This window comes from Ammodytes marinus (genome assembly GCF_949987685.1).
Source record: "Ammodytes marinus genome assembly, chromosome: 24".
NCBI lineage: Eukaryota > Metazoa > Chordata > Actinopteri > Uranoscopiformes > Ammodytidae > Ammodytes > Ammodytes marinus.
Window position 1 is genome coordinate 9,368,214 of NC_137228.1, and position 22,608 is coordinate 9,390,821.

Here is a 22,608-nt window from a genome sequence, read left to right on the forward strand (position 1 = left end):
ACAGGGGGAGGAAAGGAGGAGAAGAAGTGGGAGAAGAGGAGAATGAGGCCCAGCTGTTTAGACCGGCTTTGGTCAGTTTCCTTTCTCAGAGACATGAATAATCCGAATCATATGGCCCGCCTATTGTCTTTGACCTCAAGAGGAAGTCACGCTTTCCACTGTTTAATTCACTCTTATACAAGTGAGTCAGTGGAGAAGCATTACATGGAGACTTGCTTATTGTCAGGTTGGCCTTCTTTTTAAAGTACACTCACAGACAGGAATTATCAGTGTTTCTGCAATTATGGGTCATTTATTTTTCTCCCTTTCTTGTCCCAACATCCCTCCCTCCCTCCCTCCTTCCCTTCCTCCCTCCCTCCCTCCCTCTCTATATATTGAAGAATTAATAATCCTAGATGTTTTTTCGCATTGTTCCCCGACAAAGCACTTTGTCTTGCCAAGAGACAAAATGTACTTTCGTCAATGGCTGCTTTGTGTGAAAGGGCTTTTTTGTAATGATTGTCGTTTTCTATTCACGGCATCTTGTCACATATGCGGCAAAATGTTATTTTGATGTCTCGGCTTTGTGTCCCCTCCAGGTCTCTGTCTGTCTGCTGGTTTGTCAAAAGGCGGAGGGAGCGCTGGCCTAATTATCTCCCTTGCAAAATGTGTTTCTCAGTATAATAGCTAATAGCGCTTTTACACCAGTGCGGCAGTGTCAACACGGTTAGTGCGCGTTGTTGGACTTCCCTAGTGCTACTAGAGAGAGGCATGGCTCAGCTGTTGATAAGCCTGTGTATGTGTGAAGCAGTTTTCTCACAGCCCTGGGCGTGCAGGGGCAGTAGGAGGCCAAAAGGGAGGAGAAAACAGAGAGAGAGAAAGAAGAGAAATGCCTCCTCTCTTCTCGACTCCGCACAGGGTTTTATTAGGATGGGGGGTTATATTTTTTCTTTTTTAACGCTGCCTGGAGGGACTGAGGCCTGCCCTCTAACACAAACTCCCACTCAATCTCCTCTCCTCCCCTCATCCTGTGTGTGTGTGTGTGTGTGTGTGTGTGTGTGTGTGTGTGTGTGTGTGTGTGTGTGTGTGTGTGTGTGTGTGTGTGTGTGTGTGTGTGTGTGTGTGCGCGTGTGTGTGTGTGTGTCAGTATGCGTGGGTGGGAAAAAAGCAGCTTCATGTGAGTAACTCTGGAAGCATGCAAGCGATTGTTAGTTTGTAAGGCTAGCCTTGCTCCCATCCCAACTATCCATCCATCCATCCATCCATCCATCCATTCCCCCCCCCCCCCCCCATCTAAGAGAAATAGGGGGATCACGCCAAAGATTTATTTATGCATAACTTCATCTAATCGCTAATGTGTTTGCCCTTGTATGTTTCACGGAGAAGGATGCATTTAGCAGAAGAAATAAGTGGGAAAAAGTGTGGCTCGATATTCTTGCTCTCTGTGCTATATACAGTATCTCACAAAAGTGAGTACACCCCTCACATTTCTTCAAATATTTCATTATATCTTTTCATGGGACAACACTGAATAAATGACACTTTGATACAATGTAAAGTAGCGTGTGTACAGCTTATATAACAGTGTAAATTTACTGTCCCCTCAAAATAACTCGACACACAGCCATTAATGTCTAAACTGCCGGTTACAAAAGTGAGTACACCCCTGAGTTAAAATGTCCAAATTGGGCCCAAAGTGTCAATATTTTGTGTGGCCACCATTATTTTCCAGCACTACCTTAACCCTCATGGGCATGGAGTTCACCAGAGCTTCACAGGTTGCCACTGGAATCCTCTTCCACTCATTCATGACAACATCATGGAGCTGGTGGATACTGGAGACCTTGCGCTCCTCCATCTCCTGTTTTAAGAAGCCCCAAAAATGCTCAATAGGGTTTAGGTCTGGGGACATGCTTGGCCAGTCCATAACCTTTACCCTGAGCTTCTTTAGCAAGGCAGTGGTAGTCTTGGAGGTGTGTTTGGGGTCATTATCATGTTGCAGTACTGCCCTGCGGCCCAGTTTATGAAGGGAGGGGATCATGTTCTGCTTCAGTATGTCACAGTACATGTTAGCATTCAATGAACTGTAGTTCCCCACTGCTGGCAGCACTCATGCAGCCCCAGACCATGACACTCCAACCACCATGCTTGACTATAGGCAAGACACACTTGTCTTTGTACTCCTCACCTGGTTGCCACCACACACACTTGACACCATCTGAACCAAATAAGTTTATCTTGGTCTCATCAGACCACAGGACATGGTTGCAGTGATCCATGTCCGTAGTCTGCTTGTCTTCAGCAAACTGTTTGTGGGCTTTCTTTTGCATCATCTTTAGAAAAGGCTTCCTTCTGGGACGACAGCCATGCAGACCAGTATGATGCAGAGTGCGGCGTATGGTCTGAGCATTGACAGGTTGACCCCCAACCCCTTCAAGACCTGCAGCAATGCTGGCAGTATTCATATGTCTATTTTCCAAAGCCAACCTCTTGGTATGACGCTGAAAACGTGCACTCAACCTTCTTAAACTGGGCCGCAGGGCAGTATTGCAACATGATAATGACCCTAAACACACCTCCAAGACGACCAATGCCTTGCTAAAGAAGCTCAGGGTAAAGGTTATGGACTGGCCAAGCATGTCTCCAGCCATAAACCCTATTGAGCATATTTGGGGCTTCTGAAAACGGGAGATGGAGGAGCGCAAGGTCTCTAATATCGACCAACTCCATGATGTTGTCATGAATGAGTGGAAGAGGATTCCAGTGGCAACCTGTGAAGCTCTGGTGAACTCCATGCCCATGAGGGTTAAGGTAGTGCTGGAAAATAATGGTGGCCACACAAAATATTGACACTTTGGGCCCAATTTGGACATTTTAACTCAGGGGTGTACTCACTTTTGTTGCCTTCAGTTTAGACATTAATGGCTGTGTGTCGAGTTATTTTGAGGCGACAGTAAATTTACACTGCTATACAAGCTGTACACTGACTACTTTACATTATATCAAAGTGTCATTTCTTCAGTGTTGTCCCATGGAAAGATATAAAGAAATATTTGAAGAAATGTGAGGGGTGTACTCACTTTTGTGAGATACTGTATGCCTTTTACCAGGATTGATCCAAGCCCTGTAGCGCTGTTACTTGTAGCTACTAGCTTCCCTTTTTTTCTGCCTGCCCGATTAGGCACGGCAGACTGTGAGCGATTCTGGGAAGTTTTGCATTTTTTTCACGGCAGGCTAGGAGGGCTCGACATCTCGGTCTAGGCTGGGCGAGAAATCTGCGAGACAGCTGGGATTATGGAGCCAGCAGAAAAGAAAAAAAGATCTAGTGGTGTATGTTACCTGAAAGACGCAGGGCTATGTGGTCTGGACTGCTGATCAGGGGAAACGCACCACAAGAGAATGAAATGAAAAACGTTAACATGGTCGTGAAAGGTGTAAAATTACATGTGTTATTGGTGGATGCGCGTATGCAGGTTTTCAGGTGGGAGGGGGGGGGGGATTTGTTTACATTTTACAGAGCCTGAGGTTAGTTTACAAAACATCATTTTCCACATGTAATTCTATAGCATTGAACAATTCTATCATCATAGATCAAAACCAAATGTTTTTGGAAGCACCTGGAACCAAACGTAACGACTATAATGTGTTTTTAATAACTGTGGGCCCTGCTGTTGCTGTAAACGACAACAGTGAAACAAAAACTTCAGCCATTCTTCACGAGGTGATATTGACTGATTACGACAAAAAAAAATATTTTGACAACAAGCATTTCTCTAGAATCGCTGGCTCCACCTACTAAGGTAGCTTTTTTATTAAGTTATGAGAATATACCTTGATATACCTTCTCTGATACACCCCAAAGTTACTTGGTGCACCTTTAAATGAACACACACACACACCCACACACACACACACACACACACACACACACACACACACACACACACACACACACACACACACACACACACACACACACACACACACACACACACACACACACACACACGTATGCACTTACAGGCCAGTGTAAGATTGCTCCTCACCCCTTCAATCACTTTAGGCGCTTATAAAACCAAGAAGTGCTTGGTCAGCCCAGTCAAAGGGGTCTGAACTATGGCTAATATCCACAGGCTAGCTGGCGATTTTCCCTCAGAGGGGTTCAAAAGGTCAGCGCTCGGACGTCAAACGTGGCCAATACTGCAGCAATCAAATCGGCAAAAACCCCTCTACGTATATAAGGCGCTCGATGTCTGAGGTGGCACTTTAATTCAGGATTTCATTTCAGTGGGGGGGATCCGGCCGCGTGCCAAATAGCTCTTACCTCCAGGTTGCCAGCCAAATTGATGTGAACCAAATGTAATAAAGGCTAGATGAAATATCAGGCCCATATCTCTAATGCAATCTGCCATCACCGAGCCCCAGGTTGCTACCATATAGGCCTATATATATAGTATAGATATAGATATACCAGAAACTGAAGGGGGTATGTTTCTCTTAGGCTATCTTGCTTCTCCTTCCTTTTTTTCTTGATCCATCTCCTAACCCCGCCTTTGTTCTTTCATCTTTCATATCTCACCTCTCATTTACCCCTAAGACGAAGTATATTTATTTCACTTTTTTTCTGTATTCGTTGTCTGTTAATGTGAGGGAGGGGGAGTAGGGAGGGGTGGGGAGGGGGTTGGGTGTTGTGTATGTATTGTATGTGTTTACTTATTCAGTTTTTTTTGTCCATATGTAAAAAAAACATAAAACCACAAAAAAAAAGTAAAAAAAAAAAAAGAGAGAGAAAGTATATTTTATATTTAACACACTCTTATTTAAAGCTACAGTGCGTAACTTTTTCATATGAATGAATGCCGGTCACAATCAAGCCCCATCGCCAAACGAGTTGAGTCAAAGTTGATTAAGCCTCTCAGCTCCACAAAACCCTTTCTGTATTTCTCAGTATGGCAGCGTTTACAAACTGGTGTCCGCCTACCCCTGACACTGGTGCATCAGCTCAGAAAAATCCCCAAAAGAGCCCAAGAAATTTTTCAGTTGTTTTTTCTACTGCTCAGATGCGCGATCACTGAAAGGCTTACCTCATGTAGATGCACGGACAATGTTGTTGTATGATATTGTAGCATATACACACACAAAGCTGTATAACCACACATGGCCAGTGACGGGCCTGTTCAATGTGAGAGATGACTCCAATGCATTGCAACAACTCTACTATATTTGTGTGCGCCTGTGTGTGCATGTGTGTGTGTGTGTGTGCGTGCGTCTGTGTCCATGATATCACCCTCTTACTAATACCCAAAGGGGGGAGCAGAGAGGTGTGGGATCAATGCCTGTATTCCGCTTGTAATGGTAAATCGATAGATGATCAGCATTGGCCCGTAGTCTTGAGAGAGAGAGGGATGAGAGAGGAAGAGAGGAACGGTTAGGGATGAAAGGAGAGACAGATGAGTGGCCAGAGGTCACGACCAAAGGGAGCTGTTTCTGGGTTCCGATTCGTCAATATCCAGCCCCATCGCGGGCATTTAGAACAAGATCACGGCCATAAGCGCAGCCCCCACAGACTATTGTATAGTTGTCATGCCTTAATGATGATATAATGAGTATGGGTGTGATTATAAACCATTTCAAATAATGTGTGTGCTTGGATGACTTGTAATAAAAGGGAGAAAGAAAGCATATAGGTTAAAGGCGGAGTCAGCGATTCTGAAGAACGCTCGTTGTCAAATTCACTTTGTCAAAATCAGTGAATATAGCCTCACGCTCAGCTTTCCAGTACAATGTGTGCGCTGAAAAATAAAGTGTTCATACACAGCCTAGGCTCTGTAAACGGTTACGTTGCCAGCTATGGTGGGCCGCCTTTTGTTTACATTTGTTAACAAACCAGTTTACAGAGCCTATAGGCTGTGTATTAACACTAATTCTTTTTGGTTCAGTGCACTTTACAGGTAGCTAATCTTGAGGGAGACTGTCACTGATTTTGACAAAAAAAATTGATTTTGACAACAAGAATCGCTGACTCCATCTTTGAAATAGAAGGTGGATTAGATTTAGAATGCATCCAGCAGGGGTTAGCAGGGTCAGACAGCAGTGATATAGTCTGATGTTTTCAGATCGATGCGTTTGCTAGAAGGGGGTGCCTGTGGTCAGCGGTTTTGGCCCCCAGTCATCTGTAAGTATGAATCCGTTGATGGACGGCAAAAAAAAAGAAAGGTAAGGTGACGCACAGATGAGGAAAGGAGGAGTGCTATTTGTTTTGAGGGGGGGCTAGATTGAAGATGGCAGGCCCTGTAGATATCTGCAGGGATTTCTTAGCTGGCAGCGTCTAGTTAATATTTCAGAGGCACTTATGGTTTATTAGAGTCCCCTATCGAGGGGTAGGGAGGAGTGGGTGGGTAGCGTAGCGAGGGCGCATGTTGAGTGGATGTTTGTGTATCTGGGTGTGTGGGGTCTACTCTACTGCCTTGGCTCATTTGTGCTTCTGTGGAAGAAAGGAGATTTTGAAAAAAAAAAAGCGACAGTTGTTTCGTTGTTTACCGGATCAGGGAATGTTGTGTGTTTCTGTTATACAATGGAGCAGAGAGAGGGAAATCATTTCACGCCGAATGGGGCCTCAAGTGTCGGGCGAGCGCAGCCAAGTTTTTGGTTCAGCAGATATATTCTCTACCAAACAGCTGTTGCTCTTTTATCGAGCCACAAACAGATAAATAAATCAGTCGAACCGTGACGCACCCCCGCCAGACAATTCCGCTGTAATCTTTTGTTTTAATTTTTCTGACACTGTATTTATGTATAGGCATTTTAGATTCATCCCGAACACACAATATCCTAATGCATGTCATAAAAAAGAGAACTATAAATATGACTAGTACAGATCTGTTTATAGCAGGGGGGGAATGATCGCTAGGGGAGCCCCGGAAGGCCACTGAAATGCTAGATGAGAGACCCATATAAACACACATACAGTGCATGCATACTGCAATTACTGTTCTGTTTCCCCCTGTAGGAATTAAGACCCGGTCCCAGACAAACAGCAAAGGTGTGAGAGGCAATTAGTTGTTATGTGGGGAGGGGGGGGGGGTTGATATATGAGAGCATGAGGATGAGCGGACATGTCTGGACTGGTGCAGAATTACCGGCCCCTTAAGGGATTTCTTTTCGTTTCCGTAACCCCTTCTCCCTTTTTTTGCTCCAGATATTCTCTATGGGTGGTGGAGGATGAATAGGGGGGGGGGGGTCAAGTCAAGCAGACTGCCAGACGGACAGTAAATGGCTGGTGTCAGACGTAGTAGGTGGGGCTTGGTAGCACTACGAACTCTTATAACGGAATCCATTGGTCTGGCTTTGACTGTGCTTGAGTGTTTCCCAGAGTGGTGTGTGTGTCTGTCTTGACGAGTTCGGTCTGGGTTATGCATGCATGTGTGGTCAAGTGATTTATGTGCACGTGTGTGCAGTGTCGTGGAATGCCAGTGCCAGTGTGTGTGTGTGTGTGTGTATGTGTGTGTGTGTGTGTGTGTGTGTGTGTGTGTGTGTGTGTGTGTGTGTGTGTGTGTGTGTGTGTGTGTGCGCGCGCGCTTGTAAGACAGAGAGTGACAGACAGAGAGCCAGTGCAGGGCTCTCTCTCTCACACACACACACACACACACACACACACACACACACACACACACACACACACGCACACACACACACACACGTCTGGCCCTCATGCATGTATTCATCAGAGCCTAGGGGAAGAGAGAGAGAGAGGCTGCAGCAGCGAACAGGTCGGTCAATAATCACATCTGAGGAACACTCACTCAACCCAACACGCTAATCCACGAACGGGAGAGAGAGAGAGACGGAAAGAAAGAGAGAGCGAGACAGAAAGGATAGAGACCCACTCCAAAATCAATTAAAACCTAATTAGGCTCTCAGCTCTTTTTGTTGGGGGCCTTTTATCCTTGGTGTTGGCGATATACAGCGTTTTCTGAGTGTGTGTGCGTTTGTCCGTGTGCATGTGTGTTTGTGTGTGTGTGTGTGTGTGTGTGTGTCTCTCTCTTTCTGTTGGCAACAGGACTTTGAGTGTGTGTTTTCCCCACTAAGCATGTGTCAGTTACAGCCCCTAAGCAGGCATACTTAGGGGATAGCAGTGTGGCTCTTACAGGCTTCACCGTGGAAAGCTACCGCCGCTAAGTCGCCTCTGTAGTACTGTAGGCTAATGCAGGATTACAACCCAAGACAGGTATAAGAGAATTGGACAGTGGTTTTCTTTAGCCCACTAATACTCTCCAGGATACTTTTGTTTTGTGCTGAGCAACCATCACATACTCATAGCCTATACTGCCAGGCATGCAAATCTGTCAATTTGGCTTCTTAACTATATCACCCTACCTTTTTAAGCCTAAAGAAACAGACCACTTACTACATGTTGTCATACATCAGGTTGTTTGCGTGAGACTAGCAACGCCACGGTGACATTACAGGCTAACGGCAGCATGTTGACACTTTGAGCTGCACTCACCTGTACGCATGCCACTGCTACCGACTCTAGATTAAACGTGCTAGGGATTATCCCCTCCAATCTGCAGTCCTGACTTGAACGCCCCTGTATAGGAATCAATACACTGCAGTGAATGAGATAGCAGCCCAAAAGAAAAAAAAGAGGCTTACTGACTCAACTTAATCCAGGTTTTATTTCCAACAAGCTCCGCAAAGTACAAAAGCAGTCTTAGTGCTCGGATGCAAGCCTATCGCACTGATTAGTCCCCCTCAGATTTACTCAATACTTTTGTTAGTTTGTGGAAGTCCAGAGGAAAAAAGAAAGAGACTGCACGTTTGAAAGTGTCTCAAAACCCACAGACGCGGCTTCAAAGAGGCCCATCGCAATAATTAGTGAGAGAACAGCGGCCCTGTTGTTTTTTCCTGACGGCTTCCTTACACAAACTAATTGAGAAGTGTGTGTGTGTCTGTGTGTTTGTGTGTCTGTGTGTTTGTGTGTGTACGTCGCGGAGGGTGTCGTCAATGTAGCTGCGGGGCTCCTGCGGCGACGCTAGTTAGTTACGCAGGGAATACACAATAGGGGGACACACTTGTTAAGCACTGAAGAGAACTGTGGAAAACAAACTAGAGAAATATTACGGAGACAAGAATTACAAGGGGAAATTCTTCACAGTTGCGCAACTTCAAATGCAACGACATGCATATTAAGCACGCACAAGAAGTTGCACATGCACACACACATCTACAACAACGCAAACACTTACAGAAAGAGGTGGCAATGACTTTTGGTTTCATTGCCTTTTTAGGAAGACCTTTACTCGAGTACAATTTGTGTGTAAACTTAATTAAAACAGTGTTTAAGCACAAACTAATTATAGAGTCTACCCACACCTTCCAGTATTGTCACAACCCCAAATTATTCCCACAAAACCTTGTATTTCCCTGTCAGCTCCCAGACATGGGCTTTATACTCCTTTCTTAATAATATCAACATAGCAGCTGTATAGTATCAATTATTGGAAAATAGTGCAAAGAAGGACTGTAATTTTTAGCAAATGATAGTTTTCGTCGTATGAGGTCTAAAAATGTAGTGGTATTGAAATTTTCTCTGGAAACAGTATCTGAAGGAGCACTTCTTTGCCACATACATAGGACATTACAAATGGTGTAAAAGACATTGAAACAAACAGATAGTGATGCAAGGGTATTTTCACTTTAAAATGTAAACATCATGCTATAGGGGAAAATATCTTTACTTTCCTTGGGTGTTTATTACCCACTCAATCTCAAATTTTCCTTTTGATTCTGTACTTAATACTGGCGTCCTATATTTGACCTGGCAACCAAGTCATGTTTTGCATATTCTTAGGAACCAGTGAAAATGCACAGCAGACTGGAAGACCTGGCAACATTCACCTACTTGTCAGTGAAGACATTTTTTTGAAGTGTGAGAGATGAATTATTATAACCAATTTCACCCAAACATACTCATATAGAAGACGTGTAAATTCTCTGTGACTGAGGGTTAAATAAAACATCAACTCCTGCAGACACGACAGCTGAGTCTGTGTGTGTGTGTGTGTGTGTGTGTGTGTGTGTGTGTGTGTGTGTGTGTGTGTGTGTGTGTGTGTGTGTGTGTGTGTGTGTGTGTGTGTGTGTGTGTGTGTGTGTGTGTGTGCGCTCCGCTGTGTGCGTCTAATAATGTTTGAGGAATGACACACTGGCTTACGAGCTAATTCTGGATCAGCCAGGTGGGCTCTCTCTCTCTCCCCCCATCTCTCTCTTTCTCTTTCTCTCTTTTCCTCTCTTACTCCCTCACTCACACACACACACACACACACACACACACACACACACACACACACACACACACACTGACCTGACAGTTAAGAATTTGCTTTTATCATTCAGGGCCAGTGAGCTTTTGTCAAAGGTCATAATGAGCTCAGGCATGCGGAATCTTAAAAGGCAACGCGTCTTCACATTAACTTATCCTAATTTCTTTTTCTACAAACTCACTCAACTCTTTATCTTTTCGTGAGCCTTCTCTGCCTATTTTAAAACTCCTCTGATAAATGAGAAACCATCCAGCTGTCTTGTTTGCCTGCATCTTCACCCCCTTAAGATTGCACCCACCACCACACTGCAGCACTGTCTATTTGAAGCCAAAATTCAAATTCGTGGGGGTCTTCTGATATAAAATACATCTGAGCCCGGTTGTCTGCCCGCTTAAAAAACTGGGTTGCGGGAGCTACATTTATGGAATTCAGCTGAAGGGGGGAAAGAAGCATAAGCAAATGTGGGAGATGTTTCAACTCAGGGGCCAAGTGTGTGGCAGATATATTTGTTTTTGTCTTAATGTTGTGTTGTTGTGTCCTAAATGCTTGGGACACTGTGTATACTTTCCCCAAGGCCCGAGCCATGATGGTAAATAGCTTCCACACCTGTCTGGTTTTTATTAGCTTAGCTAGTTGCATAACCCCTCCTAGAACTATCCCGTCTATGTTTATACCCCTCTGCTCCGTCTCCTTACTTCGTTTTCTAAAAGGATTTTTAGTGGAGGAAAAATTCATTTTAAGTAAGTGATATTTTTTGTTAATACACTTTTTAAATCATTCTATATTCCTAAAGCAATCACTTAAACAGTATGCACAATTCATAACTCAGGTCTCCCAGTGTTTCAGCTTTGCAGTAATTGCCAGATAAAATTTTGAGTATCCCGCTCCTTTTTATCCAATCAGTAGACTAATAAAGAGCCGGGTCTCTGTGCCCGTGAACGATGACTCGCTGCTTTGCATCGCGGCACTGTCTGACGAAGACTATTGCGCGCTCATGTGGTGGTGATGTAGGGACGAGGGAGGGGACTGCTAACTCCAGTCACTGACAGGAAGTTAGCTAAAAGAACCATATCACTTACTGAACCTTTAATTTTTTTTCAGGTATGACTTCATTGAAATCCGCGACGGGACTTCGGAAAGCGCGGACGTCCTTGGTCGACACTGCAGCAACATAGCCCCAGCGCCCATCATCTCATCCGGAGCCTCCCTGCAGATCCGATTTGTGTCCGATTATGCCCACCAGGGGGCGGGCTTCTCTCTGCGCTACGAGATCTTCAAAACAGGTGAGCACAATGAGACGACACGATTGGCTGTTTTTAGAGTTAGGGGTTGCGTGTGAGTGGTTGGTTCAAAAGACTGTGCAAAGTTTATAAGGCGCAATATGAAGTGTGATTTCCCGAGTACAAAAGGAATCTAGGAATCTGTTAATATTTTCTCTGTAAGACTGGAAACAATTTTAAACTAAAATTTTACCTATATTTAAGATGTTATTGTATATTTTAGATAGCCAGCAGTGAACATAGTGTGTAGAAAGTGCTACTTGCCTGTTCTAGCCTTCCCCTTTAATTTATTATAATCTTGTTTCAGTTTTACATTAAGCTGATTACAGTTTGATTTATGTTTGTTTTTTCAACAGTGACAAAGTCTCACCTAAAGCTTTATACAGTCTGACCATATATCAGTTACCACCGTTGGCCAGCGTCTGTTTCTCATTGGATATCATTTATCTCAATGTCTAAATGTATTCAAAGAACCTTCTGTGGAAAAAAGTTCCAGGCAACTTTTCCACTCAAGCAGCAGATCACCATACGCATTAAATACACTTAAAAGTTAATGATTATGTCCGTGTGCCGCTTCCCTTGCCCCTTAGTGTTAATGGCCCAAAACCTGTGATCATTCACCCCAACACTCCCACAGCAATTTACATCAGCAGAGGCAGCCGGGCATGTAAACAAAAAAAGTTTAAAAGAGAAAAAGGGAGGGAAAAAACTACTTTCAAGCCGCCTTGAAGCATGTGAGGAATGCTTGCTTAATTGGAGCGCGGATCCACTTCCTCTGTGTGTGTGTGTGTGTGTGTGTGTGTGTGTGTGTGTGTGTGTGTGTGTGTGTGTGTGTGTGTGTGTGTGTGTGTGTGTGTGTGTGTGTGTGTGTGTGTGTGTGTGTGTGTGTGTGTGTGTGTGTGTGTGTGTGTGTGTTGGGATGATGGAGAGGGCTCCGAGGCAAACTTGAAGTTGGACTTTAGGGTTAAAGGTTTATAGGTAGAGGCGGAGGCAATGGGAGATTGATGGGGACGGGTGTGTGTGGCGAAATGGAATTTGTCTCGAGGTCGGTGTATAGTGCACGGTTGCAGGTGAGGTCGCAGTTTGTTTTTGGTGTGTGTGTGTGTGTGTTTAGAGGGGAAGTGGTCTAGTGGCCTTGAGCAAGCCAAAAGATTTATGCTCAAGCGAGTTACCAGCCGATAGTCCTTCTAACATTACAGACGGCCACCTTTTCTTTAAAAAAGGAAATGTTTCAGCTCTTGAAATGTATCTTAATTGGAAATGATATCCTTTGAAAACCATTGAAAAAAAGGTTAAAAAAGTTTGCAGCTATTTAGCGTTGAGTGTTCACCTCCTACCTCTTGAAACATATCTCCGCTTTTGTGTCAAACGAAATGTGACCCAGATTTGACGTTCAGCTCCGTTACCAAGGCCACCAGCTTGTACCCCGACAATGTAATAGTGTAGATTGCATCTGTCTTGCACATACACGCACAAACGTGCACCCACACACACACACACACACACACAGGTTCTCACACACATACACACAGATGGATTGAAGGCTGGTGCATGATGGGGGGATGCGGTTGCCATGACTTTAACAAGATCCCCGCTATGAATTCTGGGGGTTATAAGAGATTGTTTCAATGTAGGTGTCTGCTGTGTTGCATGTGTGGGTGGTTCCGCTCTCGCTTGTTGTGTAAGATTCTGTCTGCCTGTAATCCTATGTATGTAGGTTGAGGGGGAATGATAGAGGTGTGTGTGTGTGTGTGTGTGTGTGTGTGTGTGTGTGTGTGTGTGTGTGTGTGTGTGTGTGTGTGTGTGTGTGTGTGTGTGTGTGTGTGTGTGTGTGTGTGTGTGTGTGTGTGTGTGTGTGTGTGTGTGTGTGTGTGAGAGAGGGATAGAGACAGACATGTTAGGGGGAAAATGATTGGGGTGAAAGGAGATAAAGTGGCAAAACGAGGAAGAGAGTCAGGGAGTGAAAATTTATTCAGGAATGCGTGATTGGGGCCACGGGTTAATTATGGTGTTTCCAGTGCTTTGCTGGCTCTCTCATCAAGGCTGTTTGTCCCGTACAGTGGCAGGCCCGGGCCATGGGTTTTAACACTAAACACAGCTTACAACTTCTGACAGGAACAGAGACCCCCCCCACCCCCCCTCGCCCAAAATATCTTTATTCACCGGAGCGGAAGTAATTGCCGCTACTTTTAACCTTTGTTAATGGATTTCACTTCTGAAGACAGTAATTGTAATGCGCAAAGTTGTTTTGCTACTTTTTAAAGTCAGTGTCTGAATCTTAGTGCTCTTAGATTGCAGAGGAGAGAGAGGAATATATCTGGCGTGGGTGTGTGTGTGTTTATGGGCGCGTATGTGTTGTTCTAAAGGGTGCGTCCAAAGCAGAGATGGACATCTCAGCGCAACAGCAGGCAAAAGTGTGTGTGTGTGTGTGTGTGTGTGTGTGTGTGTGTGTGTATGTGTGTGTGTGTGTGTGTGTGTGTGTGTGTGTGTGTGTGTGTGTGTGTGTGTGTGTGTGTGTGTGTGTGTGTGTGTGTGTGTGTGTGTGTGTGTGTGTGTGTGTGTGTGTGTGTGTGCGTGTGTGTGTGTGTGTGTGCACCTTGTTTCCATCTGAAGCAGACTGTACAGCTTACAGTCCAGTCTGACCTCACCACACTGTGTCTCGGAGTCAAACAGTGTCTGTCTGGTTTTGGTTGTGTGTGTGTGTGTTAGAGAGAGAGAGAGAGAGCGAGAGGCATATCTCTGACTGTTTTTCCGTAGTATGAGCTAATGATACCCCGGCTTGTTTTTGTTTTGTTCATTCAACCCTATTACATAAGCAATGACTGTAACAACTCTAGGGGATTTTTTCGAATTGGACGAGCAATCTGTTTATGTCCGTGTGTGTGTGTGTGTGTGTGTGTGTGTGTGTGTGTGTGCGTGTGCGTGTGCGTGTGCGTGTGTGTAACTGGGTACAGTGCATCAAAATCTAATTATTTCCAGCGAGGAGACAACCTTTGACTCCACCCTTCAGTACTCCTCCTGAGGGGAGCAGCCGGGGTGAGCGTTTGCCCCAAAACAACATCCTTACACACGCACACACACACACACACACACACAGACATTACATTACACTTAATCCTTCCGTACAGTGCAAGAAGCCCCTCCTCCCCATTATTTTCGTGGCCTACTTTGCTCCCATTCATGCGTGCTTAACCCTTTATTCAGCCCCGTCTAGCACCCCCCCACCCCCCACGCCCCCTTACCCCCCTAACCCTTGTGCACTTTCACTTACACACAGCCGTCACGTGCCACTGTGACGCTGTTACCACGGCTACAGCGGGAAGACTTTACCAGGGAAAGCCCCCCGCCCTCCCCCCTTCCCCCCTACCCAATACCCCCAAAGCCCACCACTAGCAAGATAACGTCGCAGCCAATCGCGAGTGAAGACTGGAGCAAGCATCTCCCCGCAAGGGTTGAGTCTCCTGCCTGACCGCTGCTGCCACGCCATCTTGCTGGGGTCACAGGCAGGGAGGGGAGGGGAGCGCCCGTAGGCAGGACAACCCCCCCCCCCCCCCCCCCTCCGACAGAGTGCCAGTCATAACACTGGCCCCCATGTGTATTTCTGATGCCCTCGTGTTTATTGGAGAGACGGGCTGTTACTATAGGGCCGAATGCCAAGCGGTGTTTACTCCCTAGAAACAGCCTAGTTCACAGGCAGAGGCCAATAAAATTCCTAGATAAGTCAACTGCATTTTGAGTAAAAAACAAGCGTGTTTATAAGCCGAGCGAGACCTTTTTTGCGTTTTGCGTATTAAAAAAAAACTCTTGACTAGGGCATTCCATTCGACAACACACAGTATAAGCAACTTGACTGAGACAGCGCATTCCTGTCTATAAAAAACTACTTCCGACTCAATGTGCAAGTCTCTCTCCGGGTCTATAAATGTGTCGAGCCCTCGGTGCAACAAGAATGTTGCTTCTCTAGTACTCTTGGGTTTTCTTGTTGTTCGCGCTCTTGTTGTTGTTGTTGTTGTTATTGTGGCTTGTTTTTTTCCACTCTTACTCCCATGTGTGGCACGCCCCCTTTCTGTCACACACGCATACAAACACAAGCACACACACACACAGACACACACACACACACACACTCAGATGCCTTCGGGAAAGATTTTTCTTCAATGGAATCGTTGAACTGAGCACCAGCAGGGTTAACATGAGAAATATTGCGTACATCTAGTGTTATGAGGAGTGGATGTATGTCAGACGGAGACAGACAGGCAGGTAGAGAGCACGGCGTTCTGATTTATAAAGGGGGGAAGATGGCAGCAGAGGTGAGCCCCCTTTAGAGAGTGTTGCGTGCGGATAGAAAGGACCGGAAAGCATGCGAGACCGAGCCCACTAGACTAGACAGAAGAGTGAATGAACACAGACTCTGCACATCGCAAACGGAAGAGAAGAAGGGAGGAGGAGGAGGGATGGAGGTGTGGGGGGGGGTTGCCCTTGACACAACATGTGGAGCTGCTACTACTACTACATCAGGCACTCATGTGTAAGAATGGAGTGCTTTCTACCCAGCAACTCGCCAACCTCTCTCGCTGTGTCACACTCACACACTAACACCATGACCTCCCCAGATCTTTGCCTAGCAGACAGCTCTTGCCAAATCTTAGCTTGTGGCGCGGTGCTAGCCTCGACTGCAAGGAAGCAAGCACGTGTGAATGTGTGTGCACGCTTTTTTACGTGTGTAAGACAAGGTGCTGAGGGGGTGACACAGGGCGGCAGTAGACTTGTTTTCGGCGTGTCCATACACTGGGAACTAATGAGTCGCTGACGAGGTACCCATGCATACGCAAAAAAGGGCACACGCTAAAATATGTGAACCCATGCACGCACACGGGCACATGGCAGGCGCAGAGTGTTTTGAAGCGGACCCGTTTCGTGCAAAACACTGTGTAAAAATCACACACAGCCTGAACTGAACTTTAGATCGGCGTGTAGGGGAGTCAAGCTGTGCTCAGATTGAAGTCTTGTCAGCAGTAAAGGCTCCAGACGGCTGCTGCACCATGACCCAGTAAAGAAACAAGGCCAGTGTGTTACTGGGTCTCACACATACTGCGAAGCTATTACACACACACACACACACACACACACACACACACACACACACACACACACTCTCACACTCACACAAGTGTACGGCTATACTTATGGGGTCATTCATTGACATATTGCATTCCCTAGCCCCTTACCCTAACCCTTACTATCAAAACTAAATGCCTTATCCAAACCCTCACATTAACCCTAACCTAAACCCTAATTTATACCTGAACCTTAAAATCTAGTGTTAACCCTCAAACAGCTCCTTTTAAAGGTTTGTCCCAAAGTAAGAACCGGCCAAAATGTCTTCACTTTCCAAAAACACTCCTTAGATCTAAAACTCAAATTGGTTCTCACAAAAATAGTTGTACAAGTACACACACACACACACACACACACACACACACACACACACACACACACACACACACACAAACACACACCCACTCGCATGGCATCTTGCTCATGTACACGGCTTAGTAAATTGTTCTCTTTCATTACAAGCATATTACAGTAACATGCATCTCACTTCGTTTAATGGATTCGTAGCATTTATGTTTACAACCACTTATGCCTGTTCGCTCATACACACAGTAACCATAGACACTCACGCAACACATGAAAATACACTTAACACAGGGATAGGTGAGGTCAGGAGCTGAGGAGGGATGGAGGGAGATAGCGCCAGTAGCTTCCTGTAAATTACCGTCATTTTTCATCGTGCCCACTTCTGCGTGTGTGTGTGTGTGTGTGTGTGTGTGTGTGTGTGTGTGTGTGTGTGTGTGTGTGAGTGTGATTGTGCAAGCAGTCTGGCTCCTAGCATGAAGGCAGATTATCCACCAGTGATTTAGATGTTGCATTGTGTGTGGGAGTAGAGGTTTAGTACTGCTTCTAACATGTCGGGGGGGAGATGCATACTTTTCTGCAAAACCCCCCCATTGCATTTTACATTCCACTCCACTCCATGTACTGAATATATTTGATCTTAATTTTACACTTACATTTATTTGTGCTATTTCTTCGCACAATTGTTTGTGTTTATTTACAGTAGGTATCGTAGGTAGATCTCTTCTGTCTGTATTTTTTTTAGGTTCCATTGTTGAAGGGTTAGCCCGAGACTCAAGAATTGCATTGGCAAACGACTGCTGCTATATTGGTTGTGGGTAAACAAATCTTGAATCTTGGAATTTTTTTGAGGAGTGGAAGCAGCATTTCAGGTATTTGGCATTCAAATAGATTGAGCAGAAAAATAGCATAAAAAAAGAAAGCCATAGAAAAAAAACAAGCTGATGAGTTAAGGAGGGAAAAACAAGACTGGAGGGACAGACAGAGACAGTGTGTATCTCCCTCTGCGTGTTGATTGGGTTCACTTCTCTCCCATGAACCGGTTGTACACACTAGGGCAGAGCTGGGAGAATCTGCCTCCTCGACCTCTCTTGCTTTTATAGGGCTGATAATAGGGCCTGGTGCCTTGTAGGAATGCTGCAGACTGAAATGCGCTGTTAACATTGTCTGGGATCCTAAAAAACGCTAGCTTGTTATGAATATGTATCTGCTTATGCGGTAAAACATGGCAGTTCTCTTCTTGACACAGTGCAGAGCCGCCCCGGGCAACAAAAAAAAACTTATCCATTTTCCCAGATTTGAAATCCACCAGAAGCTTTTCTCCCCCGGGTCTTTTTCAACCGTTATACGTACCTCCTCCCCCCATATCTGCTTTCTGATGGGAAAATACTACAAGCACAGCCTCTCATGACTCCCCTTATGCTAGTTATTATGCCCTCGCCAGTTGTGAACATCTTCCGCAAGTCACTTCAAACGGAAGAGAAGCTGTAAAAGTCCAATGCAAGTACACTTATGAATAGCCACAAGAATAGTTTTTTTTTAAAGCTGCATCGGTTGGGTTTAGGGGCCACAACCGCAGACATTTCTGACACGCGCATACATGACCAATATAAATAATCCTGCAGTCTCTTAGCAACATTATCAGACAAGGATATCTGCCCTTCTTGCATTAGCATTAAAAATAGATAGAGATAGAAAAAGACACACGAGTAAACAGACCCGACTGTTTATAGCCCACATATAAAGATAGAAGTGTCGGAAGGAGAAGGCGAATGGACAAGACAGAGAGAAAATAGCCAGGGTTTGTGAATGGAACCGTGTTCCGTGTGTGTGTGTGTGTGTGTGTGTGTGTGTGTGTGTGTGTGTGTGTGTGTGTGTGTGTGTGTGTGTGTGTGTGTGTGTGTGTGTGTGTGTGTGTGTGTGTGTGTGTGTGTGTGTGTGTGTGTGTGTGTGTGTGTGTGTGTGTGTGTGTGTGTGTGTGTGTGTGTGTGTGACATTCGTGTCAAGTCCTGCTCGCTCTGTTTTGTGTGTGCCTACCATTGCTCATTGATGTGCCGGCCCGTAAACGCTGGGCCGTGACTCAGGCTCCCCTGGCGCAGAGCAGCAGTGGCTGATGGGTAGATGATCTGAGCCGTACAGCTGCTGCCTCTCAAGGTGAGCCGCCCCGGGCGCATAAATCTACATGGCTAATGAGCAAGCACCGCAAAGGGCCCACTTAGAACCATTACACCATGTTTTTTGGGTGTGTGTGAGAGATTGAGTGCAACAATGAAAGAGAGAGTGTTGGAGAATGTTGTTTTATGGAGCAGGGTAGCCAGTCTAGGTTTACCCACCTGTTATGAGTGTGTATCATTGAATTTGAGGCAGCTGGATAACACAGTAGGTAGGGCAAGTCCAGTGAGTGTCCTTAGGCAAGACCCTTAATGCTAACTGCCTACTTACAGTTGTAAGTCACTTTTGAGGATGGGGTCATTTAGGGGTACAATATAGCCAACAAACATCAGGTTGCTACTTTTATGAAATTTGGTTCACATCTATTGTTGCATCTGTTTTGATTTTGCAGCGGGTTTTAATGTGTGGTGCTCGCTTTCAAAAGTGGCGGCAGAACGGCGATTGTAAGAGAGATACCGTACAACGATGACAAAAAGAGCTATTAGCCTCCAAAGTTTGGCACGCCCAGTCGTGCACTGACCCACCACTGTGTATATTCCTCCTCCATCGGTAATCATCACCTGTGTGTGTGTGTGTGTGTGTTTTATTCTGCCTTAAAATTCCAGCGTGCTTTGTCAGTGATGAACGACTCTTTGCAACACCCTCTGCAAGTCAGATGAGATATTTGCTTTGATGGATTGCTAAAGGCCTGTATGTATTCTCCTATAATATTATGACCAATTGCTTTCTCCCTTTTTCATTCCAGGGTCAGAATTCTGCTTCCGAAATTTCACCAGCTCGTCCGGCATCATCGATTCGCCAGGATTCCCGGACAAATACCCCCACAACCTGGAGTGTTCTTATATGATAATAGCGCCACCACACATGGATATCACACTCACCTTCCTAACCTTTGACCTGGAGAATGACCCCCTGCTGGTGGGAGAGGGCGACTGCAAATACGACTGGCTGGACGTGTGGGATGGCCTGCCGCAAGGTCAGTTCACACATACACACCCACACACCCACACACACACACACACACACACACACACACACACACACACACACACACACACACACACACACACACACACACACACATTAAGTACACACACACTGATGTTGATTGCTCATTTATAAAGGGCGAGACATGGCAGGTGAAAATGATTTGAAAAAATGTGATACTTTGCCAGTTGATTTTAAGTAGGCCTACATAATTTTTTCAGAGATATTTGAATAAATGTGCAAATTTGGCAATATCTTACTCATTTTGCTTACATTTTCATCTAATTTTCAAAAACAAAAAATCTACATGTTGGATAAAGCCAGAGTTAAAATGTCATTTTGACAATATATTATTATTCAACGTTTATTACACAACAGATTTTGGATATGAATCAAAAAGATACTAAGTACAGGTCTTAAAGTGCATTTTTTCGGCCTTGTTTTTATGGATAAATAGTATCATAAATCAGACAAAAACATTATTTCACACCGTGGGTATCTTTAAAGGCCCTTTCCCATGCCCCCTCTCTTCCTCCATCCTAACTACACACTTCATCACCCTCTTCCTATCCTCCCTGTCCTCCCTCCTTATCACCTCGCACTTCCTTCCTCTCCCCCCGGGCCGGGCGAGTGAGAGTGAGCGATGTGTATCTAGCCCCCAGTATCCAATCAGAGGCGCCGAAGTGTTGGGCCCGAGTAGCCTATCAGCTGAGATCAGGAAGTAGGGAGGAAAAAACATTTGAGGATGTTATCGAGGGGTTTAGCTTTGATAGTTACCGCCAAAGGGTAATGTTCGCTTGTTGTATAGCCGATGAAAACCCACATTAGCGGCGGTGAGAGCTTCACTTGCCACCTCTCTACTCCATTCCGTCATTTATTTTCATTCCTTTTTGTTTTAAAGCTGTAGCTACTATGTAACTCTGAAACTGGAATTTCGGTAGTAATACATTTCTGATATCAGTAGAATTCAAAATAGTATTTATAGAAAAAAAGTCTGGTATACGCGCTAGTCAAATTTTAAGTGGAATTGTTATTGTGGACGAAATGCCAGTGGAAAAATAATATTTAAAAAAACTTTAAAAATGAGTAAATCAGCTTTAAACTATGGAGGAGAGAGCTGAGGATTTGCTCTAATTATTCTATTTTCAGTTGCTTAAAAAAAAGGGGATCGGAGTGGATTTAAAAATTCCAATTATAGCCTTGAATTTAGGAGCTTTGATAGCTGAGGACAATTCATACCATTTAAAAGTTGAGAATTAGGAGGAAATTAAAGTGTAACCCAGTTCCAGTGGAGACGAGTCCTCGGGCATGAAAAGAGGGGAGACGGAAGAGGGGGGAAGAATATGTCTGGTGAGGAAAGTGAGCCACTCTTGAGACTATAGTAATCCTTGCTGCTGCTACTTCTGTGTGTGTGTGTGTGTGTGTGTGTGTGTGTGTGTGTGTGTGTGTGTGTGTGTGTGTGTGTGTGTGTGTGTGTGTGTGTGTGTGTGTGTGTGTGTGTGTGTGTGTGTGTGTGTGTGTGTGTGTGTGTGTGTGTGTGTGTGTGTGTGTGTGTGTGTGTGTGTGTGTGTGTGTGTGTGTGTGTGTGTGTGTGTGTGTGTGTTGCATTAAGGCAGGGGGATTCCAGTGCCCCTGCTGGGCCCTGGCTGAGACTCGCACATGGCAGATGGATGGAGGGATGGACAGGAGGAGAGGAAATGGAGAGAGAGATGAGAAATGATAGAAGGGGGGATAGCATGCTGCGACTCATTATACAACACTTACTGAAGCAGTGTGGTCTCCACTGTGCTGTGTATGTCAAATGGAAAGGATACAATGTTATTCATTCTTAAGTCAACTCCACAAAAAAACTGAAAAAAAACACTTTTGCTTGTAGCTTTGTCGTCGAAGCAGCAAATGCTAAACCAGCTTTTACAGATATAAGCACAAACAAACTTCTTTTTACCTTTCAATAATTGTGACTAACCAATTAAGTGTGTTAAAATAGGCTAAGAGCTAACCCCCCTTAAAGTTATTGAAATGTGTCTTTTTGTTTCGCATTTCCCCTCCCACACCAAGGACACAATGGTAGAGATGGGTGCAGGGGGAATCAAACCAGCGACCTTGTGTTTACTGGTCGACCCCTCTTTTATTCTTTAGGGCCATCATGCCATCTACCATCATCAAAAAAACTACAAAATAAAACTGCCCCGTTAACATGAATGTGATTTCCTCTGTACTTTATCTGCAGTGGCCCCGCTGATCGGACGCTACTGTGGGACAAAGATCCCCCCAGAGATCCAGTCTTCCTCCGGCCTCCTCTCCCTCTCCTTCCACACGGACATGGCTGTGGCAAAAGACGGCTTCTCCGCCCGCTACAACATGACGCGCAAAGAAGTCAGCGACTGTGAGTTGCCCAGATATAACTTTTTAAAAGACAATTTTGTGTGTTTGTGCTGCGTCCGTTT

At 45.1% G+C, this 22,608-nt stretch overlaps 1 protein-coding gene across 1 annotated transcript in view; it reads left to right on the forward strand.

Annotated features, from left to right (window-relative positions):
* The window catches only part of nrp2a (neuropilin 2a), an 82,896-nt gene that overhangs the window by 22,487 nt on the left and 37,801 nt on the right, over positions 1-22,608 (forward strand). The window contains exons 3-5 of the mRNA XM_080052856.1: positions 11,403-11,584; positions 19,920-20,150; positions 22,392-22,547. Of these exons, the coding sequence (XP_079908982.1) occupies positions 11,403-11,584; positions 19,920-20,150; positions 22,392-22,547 (569 nt within the window). The remainder of the gene's footprint in view (positions 1-11,402; positions 11,585-19,919; positions 20,151-22,391; positions 22,548-22,608) is intronic.